General features: G+C 52.8%; 4 protein-coding genes across 4 annotated transcripts; 2 read left to right on the top strand and 2 right to left on the bottom strand.

Annotated features, from left to right (window-relative positions):
* Window positions 1–846: 846 nt before the first annotated feature.
* Window positions 847–5,117, top strand: cabp2b (calcium binding protein 2b; the record flags this gene model as incomplete). Its single annotated transcript, XM_084469095.1, has 7 exons — window positions 847–891; window positions 1,704–1,835; window positions 3,637–3,667; window positions 3,853–3,987; window positions 4,226–4,335; window positions 4,572–4,719; window positions 5,092–5,117. 7 exons carry the CDS (start codon window positions 847–849, stop codon window positions 5,115–5,117), a joined length of 627 nt encoding a protein of 208 aa, XP_084325221.1.
* A 1,335-nt stretch (window positions 5,118–6,452) lies between these two features.
* On the bottom strand, window positions 6,453–7,833 carry crybb1l1 (crystallin, beta B1, like 1; the record flags this gene model as incomplete). Its single annotated transcript, XM_084469930.1, has 5 exons — window positions 6,453–6,624; window positions 6,818–6,960; window positions 7,190–7,322; window positions 7,455–7,573; window positions 7,744–7,833. 5 exons carry the CDS (start codon window positions 7,831–7,833, stop codon window positions 6,453–6,455), a joined length of 657 nt encoding a protein of 218 aa, XP_084326056.1.
* A 1,687-nt stretch (window positions 7,834–9,520) lies between these two features.
* On the top strand, window positions 9,521–12,236 carry cryba1l1 (crystallin, beta A1, like 1). Its single transcript, XM_084469956.1, has 7 exons — window positions 9,521–9,617; window positions 10,020–10,102; window positions 10,299–10,417; window positions 10,768–10,909; window positions 11,426–11,568; window positions 11,779–11,958; window positions 12,134–12,236. The coding sequence occupies exons 2-6, from the start codon at window positions 10,028–10,030 to the stop codon at window positions 11,924–11,926; spliced, it is 627 nt and encodes a 208-aa protein (XP_084326082.1). The 5' UTR covers window positions 9,521–9,617; window positions 10,020–10,027; the 3' UTR covers window positions 11,927–11,958; window positions 12,134–12,236.
* Window positions 12,237–13,797: 1,561 nt separating this feature from the next.
* LOC311344745 (uncharacterized protein) lies at window positions 13,798–19,196 on the bottom strand (the record flags this gene model as incomplete). The annotated part of the gene is made up of 9 exons (XM_084469094.1): window positions 13,798–14,817; window positions 14,932–15,120; window positions 15,357–15,819; window positions 16,223–17,166; window positions 17,377–17,743; window positions 17,834–18,094; window positions 18,200–18,429; window positions 18,484–18,587; window positions 19,094–19,196. Coding segments are annotated over 9 exons (3,681 nt in total), but the record flags the coding sequence as incomplete, so codon positions are not given.
* Between the last annotated feature and the right edge of the window lie 4,461 nt (window positions 19,197–23,657).

Here is a 23,657-nt window from a genome sequence, read left to right as displayed (position 1 = left end):
GAGAGAGGATGGAGAGAGGGAAAGAGAGAGAGATTCAGAGAGACATATTCAGAGAGAGAATAAAGAGAGAGAGAGTCGAGAGAGAGAGAGAGAGAGAGAGGATGAAGAGAGAGAGAGAGAGAGAAAGAGATTCCAAGAGAGAACATAGAGAGAGAACATAGAGAGAGAGAGAGAGAGAGAGATAGGGTTGCCAGAGAATTACCAGGGGATGCGTGTGCAGGGAAAGGGGTATCGATAGCAGGGTATGGAGGGTATTGGTTGAGTAGGGGAGTGGGGGCTCAACAGGGTTGTGTCAGGACAGGACAAGACAGAGCGGGACAGCTTAGTGTGGCGCGGGGCAGCTCTCTAATGTCGTCGTCTCGGTTGGCGGGGGGGGGAGTCGCCGAAAGAAGGATAAGAGCCTGGGTATGCTCTTTATTTTACTCACTCTAAGTGCAGATGTGATCATAATCCCAGAATGAAGATGTCCTCTCTCAGAGAGAGAGAGAGGATGGAGAGAGAGAGCGGAGGGAGATTCAGAGAGAGAGAGACGAGAGAGAGAGATTCAGAAAGAGAATGAAGAAAGAGAATGGGGGGGAGAGAGAGGATGGAGAGAGAGAGAGAGAGAGAGAGAGAGAGAGAGAGAGAGAGAGAGAGAGGGGGACTGATTAAGTCAGACTGAAGAGGAGTAATAGACTCAGACACAGACTGATGACAGACTGACCAAAACCACCGATATAGAGGCAGGGGAGGGGGGGGGGATTGAAGGGGGAGGGGGGAGTGAGGCGGTTGCGAGGGGAGGAGAGGAGAGCAGAGCAGACGGGTGAGTCGGACTGTGAGTTGACAAGAGAGGGGGACAGCGAGATGATGGGGAACTGCACCAAGTCATCTATGAACAACGCCACGACGAAGGTAAGACAGCAGGGACGTCTCTCTGTGTGGCCTTGGATTACAGGAGCTTTGAGTTGCATCTGAGTTGTTGTACGTGTGTGTGTTGAGCTGGTGAGCTGCTGTGTTTATATCGTCATGGGCTATAGCGCACTGGGTCCTGAATGCTTAATGTGTCTGTATGAATTTATTCTATACTCGGTTTGAAGTTTTTCCACTTGATAAAAGCCCTCGGTTTGAAGGCTTTCATGATTGCTTTCAAGTTTGATCAATGTTGATTTTTTTCAAATATATAAAAACATAAAAGTCGGATAATACTCTATCTGAACGTGCGTACATAGTATGCACGTATGATTTGTACGATTTCACAGAGTTAACACTCTGTGAAAGTTAATGCCATCGACTCCCTAAAGCTGACAGCAGCACATACCGACACACACACACACACATACAGACAGACACACAGACAGATACAGAAACACACACACTCAAACACACAGACACACACAGCCACAGACACACACACACACACACAGACACACACAGACACCTACACACACTCAAACACACAGACACACACACACACACACACACACACACACACAGACACACACACACACACACACACACAAACACACACACACACACACACACACAAAATAAAGCCATTCGCCGCACCGTGCTGCCATAGGAGTTAGCGACCACTAGCAGCGTTTCCCAGAGCGGACCGAGAGAGTCTGTGTGTTTTCGTGCCAAGCGTGTCGGATGCATAAAGCGTACGAGGACGTTGTTGTGGGTTTAACCGGCCTCTGGGGCCCCCGGGGGACTCTGGGAAGGGGGCGAGTGAAAGGCAGCCGCCCCCCGCGGGGGGTCTGGAGGCTGGGGCCGGAGGGGCGCGGAGGGGCCCCCATCCCGCTGCAGCGGAGTCCCCAGATATGGTCAAGAAATGCGACGTGCTGCAGGACGTCGTAGGCCCCGCCTGCATCTTCCTTAAGCAGGGCTTTTCCCAGACGGCTGTATGTAGGACACACGCACACACGCACGCACACACACACACACACACGCACGCACACGCATGGTGATAGTGTCCCTGTGTATGTGAACGCCACCATCCGCCCTCACCACCATACACTCCTGACCCCCCCGGCATCGTCGTCATCATCACCACCGTCACCGCGACCTCCATCTCTCCCTCCGCCACGCGACAGAGCTACACAGCGCACGTGTGTGTGTGTGCGTGTGTGTTCCACTTCACACTTTCACCCAGGGGCCATGCCCGGCGTCGACCAATCGGAAGCCCTGTGGTCCTCTGGACTGGTTTTTCCCGAACTGGTCGATTGATTAGTTCCATGGAAACAGGATTGAGCTTGCGGTCAAAGAGGCCGTAGCAGCCTCCGCTGAAGCTGCACGTTGGATTAAAACCACGATCGCGAAGGCAGCCCTAAAGGATTCGACCGCCATCATCATCATAATGGAGTCAAACGAACACCATATTTGTCCCAGCGGTGACAGCTGATGGGGAGCGGTGGTGTAGGCAGGGTGGTTTGGTAGGGCTGTTTTGCCGTGGTGGGAGGTCGGAGGGCATTGATCACACAGGATTTGTGATAAATACCCCCGGGGTATATCTCTGCCCCTCCATAGAGCACTCCATGAAGCCTGTCCGCAGTGCATGTTGAAAAAGGGGGGCTCTCCTGTGTGTTTGTATGTAAGTGTTCCTGCGTTGCATGATGAGGTTTATGAATGTGTATCAGTGTGTGTGTGAGGTAGAACAGTAGTTGGGGGCTGAAGACCAGAGTGCCCATTAGATCGCACTGATACGCTGAGAAAGTGAGTTCCCTTAGTTCGACAACATCAAATGATTATTTGTTAGAGTGTTTTTTTTAGTAGGGAGTTGAGAGAATATCACGATAAAAAAAATCTGTTGGATCTGGAAGTGACGTCTGATCTCACTTCCACATCTTCAAAAGTCAGCGATCTGCTTTTCAAAAAGCACAGACAGCTGACTCAACGGACAGAGCTCACGGTCCAGTGCTCTCAATGCTTGACATCTGGCAGACTGCAGTTCTCTTACCTACCGAAGGGGTCAGTAATGGACCGTTTTCAGTTTTCATTGGTACCTTTGCTAGTAGAGGGAGTCTGTGTAGCTCAACATCATTTTCAATCATGTATAAGTTCCTTCATAACGTGACATCTGTGATTCCCTCACCCCATTGTATGTGTCTACCTGAAGGACTGTGAGCGTGACTGTTTGTTGTTTGTTTGAGCCTCACTGCTTGTTTATCCATGTTTAAACATGTTTATACATGTTAAACATGCAGCAGTCAAGGACAGACCTCATATGATGTCATATGAGAACCATGTGATTATGATGTTGATTTCCAAAACAGTTGTCAACATTTGTTGTTTGAATTATTAATGAACAATGTTTATGTACTCTTTATGTTTATATGTGCAAGTGTGTGTGTGTGTGTGTGAGTGTGTGTGTGTGTGTGTGTTTCTGTGTGTGTGTGTGTGTGTGTGTGTGTGTGTGTGTGTGCCTGAGCATGTATTTGTGTCCGTGTTCATCTGTGTGTGTGCGTGAGCGAATGTGTGTGCCGTGCATATGTGTTTGCGTGTGTGTGTGTGTGTGTGTGTGTGTGTGTTGCGTGTTTATGCATGTGTGTGTGTGTGTGTGTGTGTGTGTGTGTCTGTGAGTGCCCTCGTTTGCATGCATATGACCAACCTAACCAACAGCTGTGTTAATTGTGTTCCACTGTTTCCCTGCAACAGGACAGAGAGCTGCGACCGGAGGAGATTGAAGGTGAGTGCCCCCCCCCCCCCCCCCCCCCCCACTCCGGTCCTGAATGTGGGACACGTGCCCCCCCCCCGGCGTTCTTACATCACACAATGCACACTCGAACACACTGTACTACTCTGAGCACTGACCCGGGTCCTCTCCCCCCCCCCCCCCCCCCCCCTCCCTCTCCTCCCCCCCCCCCCACACAGAGCTCCGCGAGGCCTTCGTGGAGTTCGACCGGAACAAGAAGGGCTACGTCAGCTGCGGGGACCTGGGCGAGTGCATGCGGACCATGGGCTACATGCCCACCGAGATGGAGCTGATCGAGCTCAGCCAGCAGATCTGTGAGTGTCTGAGGGGGTCCGTATAGGGGAACAGAGCCGAACCCCGCCTTGGAGAGAGGACTGGGATAAAAGGAGTCTGGAGTCTGGAGTCGTGGGGGGAGGATCGTGGGGTGGAATAAAAAAAAGTGTCTGTGGAAAAAAAACACGGATTGTTGTTTCGTTTCAGGTTAGATTGAAGACTTCTTCTTCAGCCAGACGTACCGAGTAAATGTGGGCCCTGCTCTTGTCTGACCTGCAGGTGGCGGTAAAGTGGACTTTGAGGACTTTGTGGAGCTGATGGGCCCCAAGATGCTGGCAGAGACGGCCGACATGATAGGCATCAAGGAGCTTCGGGATGCGTTTAAAGAGGTCAGTGGAGGGTCAAGGTTGTTAGGGTTAGGGTTTGGGTTTGGGTTAGGATTAGGGTTTTGCTTTTTTTGCTTTTTTTTCCGCTGCAGACGTTTCCTTTTGAATCCGATAGGATGACCTGGACATGTTTCCGCAGCATTCATAGCATACCCCAATGTCGCCCAGTGTCGCGTGTGTTTTTTCCATGAACGTGGTTCACCTACGTTCACCTCCCCCCGCCGGTGTCTCCCGTCCAGTTTGACTCCAACGGCGACGGGCAGATCAACATCACGGAGCTCAGGGAGGCCATGAAGAAGCTGATGGGCGAGCAGCTGACCAACCGGGAGATCGACGAGATCCTGAGGGACGTGGACCTCAACGGAGACGGACTGGTCGACTTTGAGGGTGAGAGAGGGAGAGGGGGAGGGGGGAGGGAAAGTTATCCATTTCTTTTGTAGTAATTAAATTCTAAGTGAGAGAGTGTGTGTGTGTATGTTTGGTTGTGTGTCTGTGTGCATGCGTGTGTGTGTGTGTGTGTGTGTGTGTGTGTGTGTGTGTGTGTGTGTGTGTGTGTGTGTGTGTGTGTGTGTGTGTGATACAGCGAGAGCGAAAGAAATCTAGAGAGAGATAAAGAAATAATCAAAGGCTGTATGTACTGCTGGTGTCCGTCTGTTTAATCTTTGTGCGCCCATTTGGATATCACACGTTTAAGCCCCCGTTTGAGTGCATTCAAATCCTTCCATCTTATCCCAACCACCCTCTCTCTTTTTTTTGCAGAATTCGTGCGAATGATGTCACGCTGAGTTAGTCCAGATGTCGGAAAGTGTGGACGACACACTAGAAAAGTAGATGGGAATATATAACATAACTCCTGGAAAGTAGAAGAGATGACACAATGTTGTAGTAGACATTCTTCTTGATGCACTAGTGAGCATTTTATAGCGCTGTTTTTTTTGTATAAAGTTACACTGAAAAGTAGCCTAGTTGCTCTGAAGATACAGTGGGCATTTTGCCGGCCATGTGGTGTATGGATAACGTACAAGGGTGGAAGAAGGGATTAGGTCAAATGAGCCTTGTGAAACAGCTGTGGGACATATCAAAGCTTTATATAGACAACCACACAGTATTTATGTTTAATTTTATAAATGTATTTTTGATATATTCATGTTTGTCGTTTGAGTGGAAAGCCTTGTTTATAAAAATGTGATGTTTTCTTTTTTTAATAAAACAAAATCATTAACTTCATTTTTCCCTGGTTTTCTCGTTCCGATAGGGGAAATTACAACCTATAACATGAATAGAATAACCTGTTTGATCACGTGATCAGTTTGCACCATAAAATGATAACACCACATAGGGAAACCTATGTTGATTCGTACATAAAAACAATTGCTACCTATGGATGTGTCTGTGTAAGACACAGCGACACCTGAAGGCAAATGTAGTTATTGCCCTACTGTGATAAACCCTGCAGTGAATTTACAGATCCAGTGTCTAATGTATTTTTACATTTATATATTTTACGTCTTTATGATAAGTGATGATTTGCCATCATTTAATAGCTCAGATGAGCCGAGATTGAAGTCCCATGATAACACAACAAGGCAGACACAATGTTTTTACGTCTTGACATTTTTTATTGAAAACTTGGCCAGGATTCTGTACAGCATAGTAGGAGTGAAATGCACTGGGCAAGTAAGGGTGGGGAGTCAGAGGGGGGGGGGGGACTCAACTTCCCATGGTGCATCTCACCCTGACCCTGAGCCGAGAATCAAGAGTGACACAACAAGGGATGCCAGGTTCCCTCTCTCTTGCAGTAAAGGATTCAAAGGAGAGGTGCTGAGGAAGGGTGGCGCGCTGGGGGAGAAAGAGAGGAGAGGAGCTAGAAAAGGCTGGAGGAGGAGTGTCTTTGTTTTCCACGGGTCCTGTGGGTCCTGTCCCTGAGGTGTTTCTGAGGACCCGTATGGGTGGTGGTGGTGAGAGTTCTCGCCGCCGCACCCACAGGGTCCCAGGGCGGACCCTAACAAGTTGTGAGGCAAAGTCTCAGACATCTCCCCCCAGCCTTTGTCCCTCTGGCTCCACCCCTTCTCCCTGGCCTCCTTCTCCTGCTCCTGCGGGGGGGGTGCTCTGGTGGGAGCTTACTTGGTGGACATGGTGTAGCAGCCCTGCTGGTGCCACTGCATGTCGCGGATACGCCTCACGGACTGGAACTGGGGGTGACGGGCACCGTACTGGTTGAAGTGCCTGAACTCGCCCTTCTCCAGCAGGTACTGGCTACCGCGGTATCCGGGGAACTGGTATCCCACCCAGCTGAGGAGAGAGACCGACACCAAACATTTCAACGTTTGTACTATTGACTTTTTTTTTGATAATTATGGTTTTCAATGTTTTCCACTTTCTCCAATAGCACTAGATCAGTTCCTCTGAGCTTCTGAGCCACAGCTAGGCAGCCTTTGAGGCACTCACTGGTACATGGTGCTGGTAAACTCGGTGGCACACTTACGTTCCGCAGCTGACGGTGATGCTGCCAACTCTGTCGGTGAAGCCGTAGGAGAACATGCTGGGGACGTCATCGTCCATGATCTCCATCTTGCGACCCTTGAACTCTCCGACCTCGTACAGGCAGATCTTGTGCTTCTCGGGGTCCTGGGGGGGGGGGGACAGGGAGAGACAGAGTGTTAAATGATGGTGCGATGGTGGCAGTGATGGTTATAACGATGGTAGTCATGGTGGTGGTGGTGGTGGTGGTGGTGGTGGAGGTGATGATGTTGGTGTGGTGGTGGTGGTGGTTATGGTAGTGGTGGAGGTGGGAGTGATGGTGGTCATGGTGGTGGTGGTGGTGGTGGTGGAGGAGTGGAGGGGTGGGGTTCCTCACCATCCTCACGGGCCTGAAGGACAGCAGGTAGTCGTTCTTCTGGCAGTTGCTCCAGGAGTCCCAGCGGGGGTACTCTCCCTTCTCCAGGATGTACATCTCACCACAGAAGTTCATCTGCTCGAAACCCACGAAGCTGCGCGGGAGAACAGAACAGGAGGAGTTGGAGGTGGAGCAGAACTGTGTGTAAACACCACGGTTCCTTAAGACTATAGTCTATAGTGATCCTCAAAATGTCGGGTGGGGGGGGCCAGCCGTCGGTACTCACGGTCCACACTCCACACGCAGGGAACGGACGCGGTCCATGCCCATCTCGCACACGTTCATGCACTCGTTGCTGATCTCCATCATGCGGCCCTGGAAGTTCTCCTGGTCGAACACGTACATCTGGTGGCGGGGGAGACAGGAGACCCGTGGTCGGTCAGTACACGCAAGCATTCACACTCTCCGTTTGTCCAAATGATCGCCTGCAGCCAAGGGCCAGTTCATATGGCGGTGGATTTGAAGTGGACCCACAACGTGGACCACTGTTTGTGCCGGTCCTCAGAGGTACCCACCTTGTAGGACATCATTCCCATCTCGGACTTCTTGCTCTGGGCGGCCTTGCCGTCGGTCTGGGAAGCGGTCTTGGTCTTCTCGCTGGACATGATTGCTAGTGGGTGGAGAGAGAGAGAGGACATTACTTATGAGTTATCAGGTGGTGTCACTCCACCACAGTGGAACCGGGTGATTTAGATCAATTGAACCGTCGAGAGCTGGACCGGAGATTGGCGTGGACCTAAACCATCCCATGTACTTCTATCTCTGTACTGCGACTCGACAGCTGAAGCTGTACCGGAGGCTTCAGGCCCTGGAGGTGCACTTTACCTGGTTGGTGCTACTGATGCCTCGATCAAGGAAACGTGTGTACCGCCACAGAGTCAGCCCGGCCCTTTTATACCCTGGCGACCAGAGGGGAGGGATTAGCCGGAGAGAAATAAACCTGCTGAGGTCAGAGAGCTGGGACAATAGAAGTCCGAACATCATCACAGAGGGACGGCCTGGGAGGGGTGGGGGGGGCGGGGGCGGGGGGGGTTTGGAGAGACGGGAGTGGACCAAACTATACTGGACCCGAGTGGAGGGTCGCTCTAACACACAGCGACATGGTAGAAGAGTTTACAGAATACAGAGTATTGGTTGTGGTGTACTGGGAGCAAAAGTTACAACAAACAGTCCATGGCTTAACACACCAGAAACCCTTACTGTACTGACAGTGATATATGTATATCACTGTGTATATATATATATATATATATATATATATATATATATGTAGTCGCTTCAGATAAAAGCGTCTGCTAAATGCCCTAAATAAATAGTAAATGTAAATATTTGAAGAAGCTGTTTGCAGCGTGTGGAAAGTGGTCAGTGTCTCATAACTTCATGGCCTCATAATATAATCATTATATGTGACAAATATATTTATCCAAACAATTGAATCATAAATCATATAGCCTCTTTGATGGACTTCCTGGAGGTTAACCCTTTAAAACATGGTATTTTTGGATCCCTCTCATACAACTGCTTGTTCTAAATGACGAAGGATCCTACTGATATCATGGCCACCCATTTGCCCAGCACAGATAGGCCACATTATTGACAGGTATGAAAACAATATTAATATATACAATCACCATAAGTCATACGCTAATTGTCATAAATTAGCTAATGGTCAAAAACGAACGCTCGACACAGTGTTCATTTTTGTTTTAATTGATGTGGACCCTACTCTTCGTTTCTTCATTAGAAACATATATTCTCCTTATGTAAACATTGCCTGTAATTTTTTTTATTGTGGATCAACGACACTGGTGGTCCTCACACGAGTGTTCAACGTGTTAATGAACCTGTGTGCAGCAGAACACTCCAGACCTCGTTCAAGATGTGTGTGATTTGCTGACTAACTTTCATTTCAACACGTTACATTTATTTTATTTCTTCTACACAAAATATCAAACAATTTTCCATTTCCACTCGCCCGAAGGGCTGTCTCATTTCAGTTGATCCGCACATTCCCGGCTCCCCAGCCCCATTGTGAACGGACACTGCCAGCGGATTGCTGACCGGGGCTCGAACCTGCCGGCGCGCTATTGTTCACCCCCCCTGACAACAGCAGCACGCTGGCCGGCGCGCTTGGGACGGACCCGCGCTACACAGTGGAATATGCTGAGCTGGCCAAGCGGGACGCGCGGGCATCCAGCGAGCGCGCACCTGGGTGCATTAGGGACGACTGGGAGAAGCGCGCTCCACCGACCGCTTCGTGGACGCGCGCGGGCAGGCGCGCTCTCGGGCAGGCGGTATAAAACTGGAGCGCCAGGTTCTCTCAAAGTTCTACGTAAAAAACAGCCGTTAGGCGCGTGCCATATCCGAAGTTCAAAGAGAGCCGATCTAGGTAAGGACACACTTGTGTTCATTCAAAAAAAAAAAAAGCTAGGGCCACGCTAGGCCTATGTGTGTGAATATATGCATTTCATGTTTCAGTTTGAATTTAGTCGAGAGTTCAAGAGTCAGGGCATCAAGAGTGCCCTGAGAGATTGTTGAAAGTGTTTTTGGTTTTTTTAACAAACTTTATTAATAATTTTTATGGTCCATTGATCAACTTCCTACTCATCTATATTTTAAAACGGACCTTCTTTTGGGATGCTAACTTATCCAACAATGCAAAGTCATAGGCCTATCTACATCCTAGAGACTCAACGTGTCTATAGCAGCCTGACTATTCATTTATAACTATACATTTTTGGAATCCACGGTATATATCGACAATCTTTCTAAAGAGTGTTTTGTTTCTCAGGTGATAACATGTACAGAAATACAAGGTACCCCATGAACCAGCCCATGGTCCACTCTGGAATGGGCATGGCCCCCTTCTTCAAGGTAAGCCCCCCCCCCCCCCCACTGAGATGACCACACAGACGACAACTCATCACTTGATTCCTCTTGTTTCCTTTTTGCTAATTCACCCTTGATGAAAAAAACAGAAGTCCTCTCCTCTGCTCCTCTGGTTTTCATTGGCTCTCGTGTCTCTTGCCCCCCCCCCCCCCCCCCCCCCCCCCTCCCACCCCCACCCCAGGTGACTGTGTTTGAGCAGGAGCATTTCCAGGGCAAGTGCCAGGAGTTCACCTCCGAGTGCTGCAACATCCAAGAGTGTGGTCTGGATAACATCCGCTCCATCAGGGTGGAGAGCGGAGCGTAAGTCCTCCTCCGTTTGACCCGACGACCCGCGCATTGCAGGCGCATTGTAGGGGCGGCCCGGGACCCCTTAAAACCCTGCTGGTCTCTGCTTGTTGTATTTCACACCCGTCTTAAAACTTTTAAACCGTTAAAGGTGGCTATAGGCTGTTCCACGTCTTCACGTACTAGGTGTCTATTATCCACAAGGTCCCTATAGCCTGACCTGTAGAGATCCATGAGCAACGACGTCGTGCTCACTGTGAGAAGCCTCTGCTAGAACAGCTGAAACCACAGAAACACACTTTTCCTGCCGCCCGAGGTCAACTCTCTGTCTCTCTCTGTCTCTCTCTGTCTCTCTCTCTCTCCAGCTGGGTGGGCTTTGAGCACCACGACTTCCAGGGCCAGCAGTTCATCCTGGAGAGGGGAGAGTACCCCCACTGGGACTCCTACAGTGGCTCCCTGTCCTACCACGTGGAGCGCCTCATGTCCCTGCGCCCCATCTACTGCGCCGTGAGTCCCCCCCCCCACCTTCCCCCCCCCCTCCCCCACCTCCCCCCCCCCCTGCCCCGCCGTCTCTCTCTCAGCGGCATCATAGTCAACCGAACAGCAGCGGTTTTTGTGTGTGTCGATAGACGCTTCAACAGGAGGGTCATCGTAGGAACAAACACTAGGTGTCACTCAGACCTTATTTTATGCAACCAGAGGGGAGGCTACGAGTAGCGGACTGAACCAGTGACCCTGACCCCCCCTGGCGCACCAAAGGGTCTGTCGGTGACAGGTGACGAGAAGACGCGGAGTCACGCTCACCACACGGGGTCCACATAATAGGGCGAGGTGTCGAGTTGTGAGGGCGTCTGTAGTTCTGTAGCTCCGTCCGATCCACCTCCTCACTGTGTCTCTTGTTCCTCTCCCTCCCTCCCTCCCTCCCTCCTCTCCCTCCCTCCCCTCCCTCCCCTCCCTCCCTCTCTCCCTCCTCTCCCTCCCTCCCTCCTCTCCTCTCCCTCCCCTCCCTCCCGGTCGCTGCAGTCCCACCAGAGCAGCCGCATGATGATCTTCGAGAAGGAGAACTTCCTGGGCCGCAGCGTGGAGATGTGCGACGACTACCCCTCCCTGCAGGCCATGGGCTGGATGAAGCCCGAGGTGGGCTCCATGCACGTGCAGTGTGGCGCGTAAGTCGAGCCGGGACCTCCACACACACACACACACCAATCACACACACACACACACACTCACACACACAGCGTTGAGGTGTTAACCCACAGCAAGGTCACTCAACTGATTCACTGGACTGCGTCTGATTCCACACTCACCTCCGAGTCGCTGTTACTGGTGGCGTCTCTAACGGTACCCCCCCCCCCCCCTCCCTCCTCCCTCCTCAGCTTCGTGTGCTACCAGTACCCCGGCTACAGGGGCCAGCAGTACATCATGGAGTGCGAGAGGCACAGCGGAGACTACCAGAACTGGAAGAACTGGGGCTCCCACTGCCAGACCCCCCAGATCCAGTCCATCAGGCGCATCCAGCACTAAGAGGTGGCCCGGCTGAGCCAGAGGCGCTGCTGGTGAGCAACGCGGTACCACAGGCGACCCGAACCCCCCCCCCCCCACCACCACACTAGCCTGCACCCCCACACTCATTCCTCTCCTCCTTTTGCCTTAAGAGTGACCCTTACATCCTTCACATCACTTCCTGACTACTTCTCTTCAATCCCCCCCCCCCCCCTTCTCTAAAAGCAGACCAGCAGAGCCTCCACAGCTACCCCCTCCCCAGGGAATGGAACCCGCAGCCTCCGACGTAACATCTGATCCAGGAAACGAGAGACAATATCGCACAGAGACGCACACACACCAGCCCTCACTCACCTCAAACACGCAAACAAACACACATACTGAGACGCACTGACACCACCCCCCCGCCACCCCCCAGGGTGACCACTGATGCACACAGAGAACAAGACACGCACACCACCGCGCGCTCAACACACCTGCGCTGACCTACACCTGCGCCGCACTCCTGAGCCCAGTGCCTTGCCTTTGGGCCCGGCCCCCCTGCGGAGTGGGGGTGGGGAGAGAACCAAACCACACCCCTTCTCTGAAGAGAGCTGGAAGCTAAGCAAGGAGGTGGAGGGGGGGGGGCGGGGGGGTGAGCAGAGGGTTTGTTCCGGAGTAAAACTGCCAGGTCTGAAGGTTGGTCTCCCAGGGTGCACCTGGGTGTCTTCAGAGCCTCTGGACTTGGGAGCTGCTGGGCAGTGCAGCTCGGATGTGTTCTGCTGTCGTGTGGTGTCGGGGTCCATCCTCTATGGTCTATGATCAATAAAATTTGGGTTCACATCAACCAGTCCTGCCCGTGTATTCATTCATGTTCTCCTTGCCTGTAATAGTGTAAAGTATGAGATTACTCACTACTTTTTAAACACAGCGATGAAATGTGGAGAAATAATTACGGATAAATGACAGCGGATGAGTCCAGTTTCAACTTTTATTTATTGTGGTTTAGGGTGTACAAAATAGTCTGATCCCTGATTTAAATACCAGAATATGCTGAGGTATGGAACGATCTAAATAAAATGAACGGGATCACTTGAAGTGATCTAAAGTTTGGTCTGTATGACACTATGGGTTAAACACAATTCAACTTGGTCACATTAATTAACCTACCACAAATTAGCACAAATGATAAAATCAACTTAAAAGTACTTGAAGGGAAGCAATCAAAAAAATGAATGAACAATAAAACTAAAGCTGCAGTTTTCAATTTTTAAAGTTAAGTGCTTTGGGATTGCAATGGCAAAATACTGACATAGGAAGAGTTATAACACATGAACAACCTGATTTTAGTCCATAATCATTACCAATGTTGTAAACAAAGTTTGAGGTCCTGCAGAAACGTCTGAAATTTTAACGTTTATAACTGAAAAAAACGGCGACATCAATCTAGTTAGACTGCCGTTTTCACACTTTGCTGTGAGATCTGTTCTTCCCAACCAGTAGCAGCAGTTTGAGGTTCAGGTGTGTTTGTCTGTCGGGAGGTAGAGCTGGATGGGGACGGGGGGAGAAGGATCGGTTTAGAAACAAGCCCTTCTGTTATGTTTACATTGGGGCTGCAAGAATAATGGACAGGAAGAACAAAATTATTTTGTAAAAAAGGTTTTAGCAAAAGGTTTTAGCCACCAAATGTTTCGTATCAAATAAAATTTAACCATGAAATCACACCGATCAACGACTGATCGGGATGACCTTACCACCATGGCAGGGGACAGGGCGACAGGCCCTGGGACGGACTGCAGGCCGTCTCTCCCCCCAGCACAGCAACATCTTCACCATCCTCTTCCTCCCTTAGCATCCGGGCTGCACCCACCGGTGACGTCCACCTCCTCCTCCTCCTCCTCCTCCTCCTCCTCCTCCTCCTCCTCCTCCTCCCAACTCCCCGTGGATCCGAGGTTGACTCTCTCTGACCCCCGGCGCTCCGGCGCCGCTGCGGTGAAAGGCTTCCTGGGGGCGGCCACCCTCGCGTCTTTCCGCGGTGAGCAGTGGTGCGCGGGGAGGCCGGGTGCGTCGGGCGACGCCGGGACGTCGATGACTTCCGGTGACCCCGCCCAACCCAAGCCTCCCTCTGGATCTCCGTCGATGTCAACGTCCTCATCGGCCTCCTCCTCGCCGACCGCCCCGCTGGCGTCAACCTCAGCGTCTACTCCGACCTCCTCCTCGCCAACGTCTACCTCGTCCTCGACCTCGACCTCAGCGTCTACGCCGTCCTCCTCCTCAACGTCGACCTCCTCGTGTTGGTCTTCGTCCACCACCGCCGCCCTGCTCCTCGTCTCCTGGTCCGTCTCCTCCTCCTCCTCCTGCTGCTGCCCCGTCCCGTCTTCTGCCTCCACTCCTAAAACGTCCACCTCCACCTCAGAGGTAGCCTCTGGCGAAAGGTCGCCATGGTTTCCGTGGCCTTGTAGCGAATCCACAGTGACGACATCGATGATGACGTCGTCTGTGTCCACGGTCACCACCCTCCCTTCCTCTTCCTCGGGCGGACAGGGAGGGTGTCCGGGGTTGTTGCTGGGGGGGCCTAGTGCTGGGGGGACTGGTCCCCCCTGGTCCGGACGAACCCTCTTTGCCTCGGTGATCTGCTCCTGGAGCTCCGTGCGTCTTTTCACCCCCCGCCGTCGCAAAGGCCGCGAGTCCACCTCTGGAAGCGTCCCGCGCGGGTCGTCCTCGCGTCGTTGGCCCTCGATCCTCGGCCTTCCGTCTCCGCCACAGCTCTGCGTAGCCGGCGTGCGATTGGCGGCTGTAGCGGCCAATGAGGCGTGGCTCCCGATTGGCCGAGCCTCGTCTTCTCCGCCACCGGGCTGAGTGCTCTGAGTGAGCGGGCCGACTGAAGGCGCCGGGGGCCCCGAACGCGTCCGCTGAGGAGGGGCCATCGTCCGCTGGGGACACAGAACGGATCCACACACAGACGGAGGCAAACTCAACTCAACGATTACAAAATGTAGCACACAGCGTGCCTGTATAGTAGCCGAGTGTGTGCAGAGAATACGCACCACGTTGCGCAGCTCTTTGATCCTGCTCCTGATGGGGTAGGAGATCACGGATCTGGGAGACGGAGGAACCGACGGAGGAACCGACTGAGGAACCGACGGAGGAACCGACGGAGGAATCGATGGAGGAATCGACGGAGCGGAGGGCAGAGGTGTGTTCGACAGAGAGGTCTTCTGGGAAGCAGATTTGATCTGATAACAAACAATGTCAAAAGACTTAACTTTTTTATTAAATATATATTAATATATATATATATATACATATTTATTAGGGCTGTCAGATCGCGGTTATGCAAATACACTAGTGTGCCTAAAAAAAAAAGATCGCCGTTAATTCCAGAATTGAATCATCTCGCTGTGAACGCGTTCATTTTGACAGCCCTAAATATTTATATATATAAAAAAAACACTTTGTCACTTGCACTTGCCTTTTCGTCTGTGCTGTGACGTCTGTGGCCGTCCAGATAGGACCGCAGGAGCAGAGGGCTCCTCCACAGGGACACCACGGGCACCAGCCTCAGCTTCTCCTCCACGTTCCCCGCTCCGACAGCCGACAGCCCCCGGTCCCCCGGCTCCTGAACCCTGGCCTGGCTCCAGGCCGACAGCAGCCCACTCACGGCTCGGCCCTGGCTGAGAGGAGGCGGCTCGCGTCCTCTTGCCGGGCACTCGCTGGGCGCGTTGAGCCTCAGCTTGGGGGCGGTGGCGGCGGCGGCGGCGACGGCCGAGCCACGCTGCGTCCCACCGGACGGAGAGCCCTTGCGGGGCTGTTCTGCTCTGGGACGCTTCGGCGGCGGCGGCGGCGGCGGCGGTGACGGCGTTCCTCGCTGTGGCGTCGAGGAGGAACCGGCCGACGACGATGAAGACGCCTCCCTCTTCAGCCTCTGCCTGGGGCTGCTCGGGGTATGGGAAAAAAAAAATCACAGTCGCGATTATTTTGGTCAATAATGAAATCACGATTATTCAAAGGATTATTTTTGGGGTTTGAAAACATATATTACATATCAATCATATACATACATATATTCAGCATTTCTCTCCAAAATAACACTGTCACTGAGAACTGAAATTTCCTCCTTTATAAAAATACCCCAAAAATGTTAAGATTCGAAAATAATATAGAAAATAACGTACAAATACGTATCGAGCTGTTCTGCGATTTCTATAAAACGAAACTAAACGAAACGAAAAAAAACAAAACTAAAATAAATCAAATACGTTTACACACGATTATTTTAGTTTGGAGATCGTCTGACCCAAAAACCGACAGATGAAACGGAGCAGCAGCAGCACCTACCTCTGCCTGAGGACCCGCCCCTCGCCGTCCCCCGGGCTCGCTGCCGCGGCCGGCGCGGAGCTCGGGCTCGCCGCCGTGGCATGGGGGGTCCGCCGAGGCGGCGGCGGCGGGGGGGTGGTGCTGGCGCCGGGTTTACCGCGGAGACCCCCCATGCCGTGAGGGCGCCTGCGTTTCGGAGGGCGGCCGCGCTTACGCACCGCCGCCGCCGCCCCGTTGTGTCTGCGACCCGTCTGCGTCCCGGGCTGGCTCTTCCCCCCCCCGCTGTCCCTCTCCGTCCCCGGGGCCTGACCACCGCCGCCGCTCTGGGCGTGGCCTCCGCCGCCGTTGACCCCGGAGTCGCAGTTGGCGATCTGCAGCTCAAAGGAGCGCAGGAAGTGATCCAGGATGTCGTTGATCTCCCCCTCCGCCGAGGGCGGCGGCGGCGGCGGCATCTCGCCCCCGCCCCGTCCGGCCTGGGCCCACACGGAGCTGCCGAAACCGCCCGGGGCGGCGGGGGGTGGGGGTCCCGGCCCCCCCCCGCGACACCCACCTTGTGCCGCCACGGCAACGCAGGAAGATGAATGACAGCCCGCGGAACCACTGACGGAAGGGGCCGGAGGAGGGGCGTGACTCTGGGTGGCGCTGTGGTCGGTGCACCTGTTGTTGATGTTGTTGTCGTTGATGATGTTGTTGTTGTTGTCGTTGTGGTTTGGCAGGATGTCGAGGTCGCCCATCATGAACTGCTCCAGGAGCCGGTCGAACTGATCCGATTGGTCGAAGGGATCGACCGGCGGGTCGTCCAGCACGGCGCCGGCGGTCGCGGGGAGGGCCGTGGTGTGCAGCAGGGACGGCGCTGGGGCCGCGTAGGGGGGGGGCGGGGGGGCCGCGTAGTAGAGGGGCGGGGCCGCGTAGTAGGCGGGCGGGGCCGGCGTGGACGGAGGAACGATGAGGTCTGCGACGCTCTCCTAGAACGGATGATTTAAGAAACGAGAAAAAAGTTTGCAAATCACTCGCCGATGTTGCACACGCACACAAGAACACGCGTGAAGAATGGACGCGTTGTGTCACTGGGATCAACAATACAGCCTCGGTCTCTGATTGGTCCCTTCGCGTCGTGCTTGACAGGACGGAGCACAGAGAGGGGGGGGGGGGGGGGGGGGGGCGTCGTTCCTCACCTCGGGGCCGCATGGCGCGGGGCCCTTCCTGCCGCAGCGGTCGGCCCGGCGGCGGCAGCGCTTCTTGCAGGCCACCAGGTGGTCCATGCTGCCGCTGACCTGCCACGCCTCGCTCCGGCCCCGCCTCTTCAGCCGCAGCCTGATGGGCTTCGTCTGCTTCCGGGTCCTGGGGCACAGCGCCCGGCCCACGGCGCCGCCCCCCCGGCCCGTCCGGCAGACGGGCGTCCCCCGGGCCCTCCTCTCGCCGATCCCCAGGGTGGGGGGGGCCGCCACCGCCGCCGCCGCCCTCGCCTGGGCCGCCGGCTGGGCCCCCGGCTGGGCCGCTCCTCGGCTCCTCCCTGCCCCCTTGGCTCTGGGCGTCCTGGCCCTGCGCGCCCGACAGGCCCCTCCCCCGTCTCCCCGCCGCCTCCTCCCTCGGTGGCCCCTCCCCCCCGCGGGCTCCTCCCCCCGGCCCCGCTTCAGGAAGTGGTTGATGAAGGCGGGGATGTCGCCCTCGAAGCGCCGCAGCTCCTCCCCCTCACCCCTCGGCCCCCCCCGGAGCTCGGCCCCCTGGCGGGGCGGCGGAGCCGGGGCTGGGGCCGGCGGGAGGGCCACCGAGGTAGCGGGGGGGGGCGGCGGTGAGGCGACAGGGTGCGTGATGAGGAGGGGGGAAGACGGGTGGTGGCGCCCCCCTGCTGGGAGGGGGAGGAGGGCGAAGGGGGCGTCGGCCGCGACGCCACTGTCCGGATCATCAGCCGTCGGCGCTCCCCCCTCCACGCACGCACTCGTCTCCCCCCGCAAGCAGGGGGCGTGGCCCTGGGTCCCCGTCCCCCCCACCCCCCACCACCCCCAGCCCCAGTCTGGGCGAGGCGGCGGTGGTGGTGGCTCCGTCTGCACCGCCGCGTCCCTGAGCGCCGCCCCCCCTCCTCCCGCCTCCGCCAGCCCGTGGACGCCCAGCCAGGCGGCGGCGGAGAGCGCCCGCCGCCGCTCCTCCTCCCCCCCCTCGCCCGCCATCTCCCCGGAGTACAGCAGGGCCCCCAGCTGCAGCAGGGTGCCGGCCCCCACGCCGCCGAGCTCCAGCAGGTGGTGGGCCCCGCCCGGGGAGGGGGAGGGGGAGGGGGAGGGGGAGGGGGAGGGGGAGGGGGTGGGGGTGGGGGGCCGGGGGGTCAGGGCGGCCGAGAGCTGGGGGCTGAGAGCCGAGACGACGCAGCTGTGCACCGGCAGAGACACCCCTTCAGACGGGAGGAGGAGAAGTGGGAGAATGTGAGATATATATAGATAGAGATATAGTTACAGATATATAGATGTAGATGTATAGATGTGGAGTGTGAGATATATATATATATAGATTTAGATATATATACAGTATATGTAGATATGCATACTATCTATATCTATATATATATATATATATATTGATTTAGATATATATACAGTATAGGTAGATATGCATACTATCTATATCTATATATCTATATCTATATATTGATTTAGATATATATACAGTATAGGTAGATATGCATACACGCTATACTGTGTAGTTTCACAGACACTACAAATAAATAACAATAAACTATGATCACATGTGCTCTGCAAGGCCATTCCCATGTTTACAGTGTAATTATTAATTTGATTTGAGCGTTAGTGTAAATGTGTGTGTGTGTGTGTGTGTGTGTGTGTGTGTGTGTGTGTGTGTGTGTGTGTGTGTGTGTGTGTGTGTGCGTGCGTGTGTCCATACCCTCTGCCTTTAGCACAGCGTCACAGAACTGGTTGCTGCGCTGCTGTCTCTGTAACTCAGCCAGGAGGAGGGCTCCAAAGCCTGGGCTTCTGTACCGCCACATGGCCCCATTCAGTCGGGTACTACTGGGAGACGGGGTAGAATGTAAGCGAGAAATACGCAGAAAATACGTTCACGTATTTTAATACTAGTTACTAGTTGTGACCTGTTATATTCCCGTCCGACCATTCAACAACTATAACATATAACACATAAGTGTCATCATGGTGATGTACAGTTTGTTATTAACTCTGAAATACAATGTTTATATATGTTAGTAGTGATGGTGAAGGTTCAAAGGTCACCGTCGAGGTTATGGGTCTAATTGATTGATTTTCGTGCGGCCGCGAGCTAGCAAACAATTCCCATTAACCGCTTAGACTGTGCGCACCGAACACACACACACACACACACTACAGTCTCCATGTGTCCATGTCTACACGGTGAGTGCATAACTCGGTGCGAGTTTGAAAACCCAGGTGCTTGTTTTGAGACACAAGTCCACACAGGTGGGACTGACACTCACCGTTTGCTCACACTGTCACAACTTCTGTGCAATGCTTTTCTTTCCCAGCACAACCAACAGCTTTCAGCTTTAAAGTTTGCACCGTTATATTGTTTGCTTAATATCGAAAGCTAACTGTTGATGGCCCTTTGGTTATAACGCTCTCATGTGATTTATCTCAGTGAAACCTCGTGTCGCTGTGATGTCATTCTCTCTCCTCGTGTTCGCGGGCAGGAATGCGCTGCGCCACTAGGGGGTGCTGTTTCTCCTAAGAGACCCGCTCTGAAAAACCGCTGACGCTCAGCACATTAGGCCGGGGGGTACGCCTGCTTCATATATCTTCAAAATAAAAAGTTAAGGTATTCGTTATTAACCTATTGATATTAGTTATTTTTTTAGTTTTAAACTTTATTGAAACTTTACAGTCTTGCACAACTTGAATGGTTCAATAAGTGATCAATAAATAATGCATTGTTTAATATACACGGAGAAAAAAAAAAAGGAACTAAGACAATTGGCAGCCAATTGGTTAGGAATTGTTTGATTCAAACTCAATTATTGAATTAGATTAATGGGAAAAATCGAATAAATAACAATAACAGTTCAATAACATTGAACATATAACCACCAGAAGTAGCTATGGGCTCTCTTTCAGATAGGAGGTTAAAAAAGGACACACATTTGTAAACACAATCTAAGAGGCGTTGATTTCCAGTCACTGTCGTGTTGACACATTCCAGTCCCGTCAACGGCTTCTGAGTGAGACCCTGGTTCTTCACGCAGCGTAACAAGTCAAACCCAGTCCAGCAGTTCCCCTCTGAGACCGTCCTTTGGGTTTTCGTCCTCAACCTCGAGTCACGTTAACCACGTGTCCGTCCAGGGTGGGGGGGGGTTCGTTCTCCGGCACGGCGGTGGGACTGTGGGGGACCGGGGCTGTACGGTTTCAGCCTCGACCTTGAGCACCCGATGGGGGGGGGTCCGGGCGGGGCCACCTCTGGTCGAACTTGACGAAGAAGTGGGGGTCGGTGAAGGGCCCCCCGTAGATGATGGTCTGCAGCAGGTAGACGAGGACCACCACCAGGATGCTGATGAGGACGAAGGGGATGAAGGGCCGCAGGTGATGCAGGGCCACCGTCAGCCCGTAGGCCAGGCCGCTCTGCTTCCCCGTGTGGGTGGTCCTGCGGACGGAGTTCAGGGAGCCCGTGTGGGACTCCTCCCGGTCGTCGGGGGGGGGACCCTGGGCCGGCTCCACGCTGAGAAGGTCCATCGTTGGAAGAGGAGGAGGAAGGGGGGCGACTAGGAAGACATGGAACGTTTCCTACAGTCCCTTGTTTGTTGTTCGAGGAGTCCCAAATGCGTCATCAAAGTCGGCCCGAAAGGGGAGAACACGTGTCCGAGCGGTCTCCGGTCTTGGGAGTCACACGCGAGGAACATGTTGTGATGCCAAGCACACACACACACACACACACAGACCACGCACACACTCACGACCCAGTGTGGATCGAACAGCCCCCCATGCTGCAGCTGGGGTCGAGAACAAGACGGCGGAGGCCAATCCCGCAACGACGCGGTGTAATCCCTTTTAGTCTCGAGTCCTTCCCAGCCAGTTATTCACACTTCTCATGTGTCCCCCGGAGTTGTTCAAGAAAGAGTCCACTGCCCTTAGTGAGACGGAGAGACAGAGGCAGCCTTAAATAGACCTGAGGCCGAGTGGTGGGAGTGTGTACCGGCTCATGTTGGGAGAGGAGGGCGGCGCATGGGCACTGGCTGGCCCAAATACTACAGATTTTATTTATATACTGCATTAGGTGGGCGCCTTCATCCAAAGTGTGACACTCTGCAGTTTCTTAACACGGCTGATCCAACTCATGTTTTCCTTACAAATCTTCTATATATTTTATAGTCAGATTTGAGCAAAGTGGCTTCATTACAACATCCTTCCAGAACATGCTTAGAATGACTACGGTCCCAACGGTCAAACCTCGTGCCGTCTTAGTCTCTCATCTTGTTACATGAGAACCGTTCATAACTTAGTCTGGTTCCACCATGTGGACTTCTTTATGAAGTGATTGGTTACAGCACAGTTTTGGATATACCATGGTAAGGTCAAGGTTGTTGTTTTTTTAAATCCTTTCCTCTATTCATTTAACATGATTTATATAGGACATGGGCGTGATGACATTTCTAGAGGACATGTTACCAAGGGGTCCTGTGCATACAAGACATACCCAGAAAACCCACTTAGCACTCGACTAAATGCCGCCGTCCCAAAAGGCCTCGTGAGCCAGCAGCTGCAGCAAGGTGCTAAGTCGTGTGCGGACATCATCAGGGGATCGGTAGGACACAGGAACGTTTAGTTCCTCCTGTCCAACCCACAGCTCTACCGGGGTGAGTCAGGATAACATTCACACGTCTCACCGGTTACAAAACACACACACGCTGCTGCTCCTCCCTCAAGCACGCAATGCACACATTCACGCACAACGGTGACATGACTGGAAGTGACGGGGAGAAGGCTGACACACTCTCGCTCCAGGTCATTGGTTTCACAGGGCGAGACTCCGGGTCAGGTTCAACGGTTCAGATTCTTGTGGCCACGACCAGCCGGAGCACGGCAGGGTTAGAATAACCGGCTATATTTAGGCAGGTGTGCGGTTCAGAGGCCAAGATGCATTGAATAAAATAAAAGCATTAAGTAGTTTTGTATTACAAAGAGGTAATAGTCCACGTTGATGTGAAAATCTCCCGGAAGGTGTTTTAGTATCGTCGTTTATCCGGGAGAGACGTGGGGGTCAGCCTACCACGTGGTCCGGGCCTAGCCTGCTCTGTGGTGGAGTAGTTTAGAACGAGAGCTTTAGGTTGTTTGTTTGAACCATGTCTTCGGTCTACCTGAAGGATGCCAAACATGCACATTAGAAATGGATCTAAAATAAAATTATAATAAAAGGGACTTGCCAGTCACTGCTACATAATTAATCCTGTGTTTATAGAGAGAACACTGCGGGCAACACACACAAAACCTGTACGCAAGGTCAGAGCCTTAACTTGTCTAAGAAAATCTTTATTTATAAAAACAAAAACAAACGATATTGCCAGTTACAAGTTTACTGAAAAGAAAAAATGTATTTTTCAGAGAGCCAAGGCAGGTACGAATGGTATGGTGTTCCACAGACACGCATTATGACAGATATACTGTGTAGAAAAACACAAGAAAACAGATTGGTCACATACACCACTTAAAAATGAACAAAATAGTGGTAAAACATGGAATTAAAAGATTTGCATAACGTCACCACCCACCACTCCCAAAATAAGAAAATGTCAAAACAAATACAATGAATATCGAAAATGTGCTTTTTCAGTTCCCATTCTAAACGTCCACCTCTGCTGTCCTTGGAGCTTGGAGTCTTTTTCTCGCTCTCTCTCAGGACTGCGCAGACCGCCTTTAAAACCCATCCGACGGAGTAATGAAGTAACCATGACAGCCTTGTAGAGAACCGTCGGGACTCAAAGAGGTTAGCGGTTCCTTCCAGTCGACCGCTGAACAACTGAACAAGTGTGCAGAATCAGCTTCTCTCTCGTGGTTCATTGTTTTTTTTATTGTTAAGTGTGATGGAGAACGGTTCACCCCTTAACCGCATCGGTTACTTTCTGTACTGCTCAGTGAAATCAGTCCCCGCTTCAAAACCAAGCATCGGACTGCATTGTAACAAACAGACCCGTCCAGAGCGGACAGATGGATCCAGCAGCTAAACCAATCGCTTTCATTGGAGGGAAAGGGGAAGGAAATAAAGTCACAAGTCAAAACAAAAAAGAGCCAGTTAGTACATTTGAATGAACAGAGAATGAACATTGGAAGGTTTGCTTTTGTTTTCACCGCGGCATAAGGTCAGGAAAACAAAAAGAAAAATAACTTGTTTAAATAAACGCACAGCCTTATGGGGGGGGGGGGTCGGTCCTCAACGCAATGATCCCCACCGCGTGCACACACACATTCCACGGTCCGTATCCTTACACTCA

The sequence above is a fragment of the Micromesistius poutassou genome (assembly GCF_964030765.1).
Source record: "Micromesistius poutassou genome assembly, chromosome: 6".
Taxonomy (NCBI): domain Eukaryota; kingdom Metazoa; phylum Chordata; class Actinopteri; order Gadiformes; family Gadidae; genus Micromesistius; species Micromesistius poutassou.
Note: the sequence above shows the minus strand (reverse complement) of the source record. Positions and strands in the feature narration are given on the sequence as shown.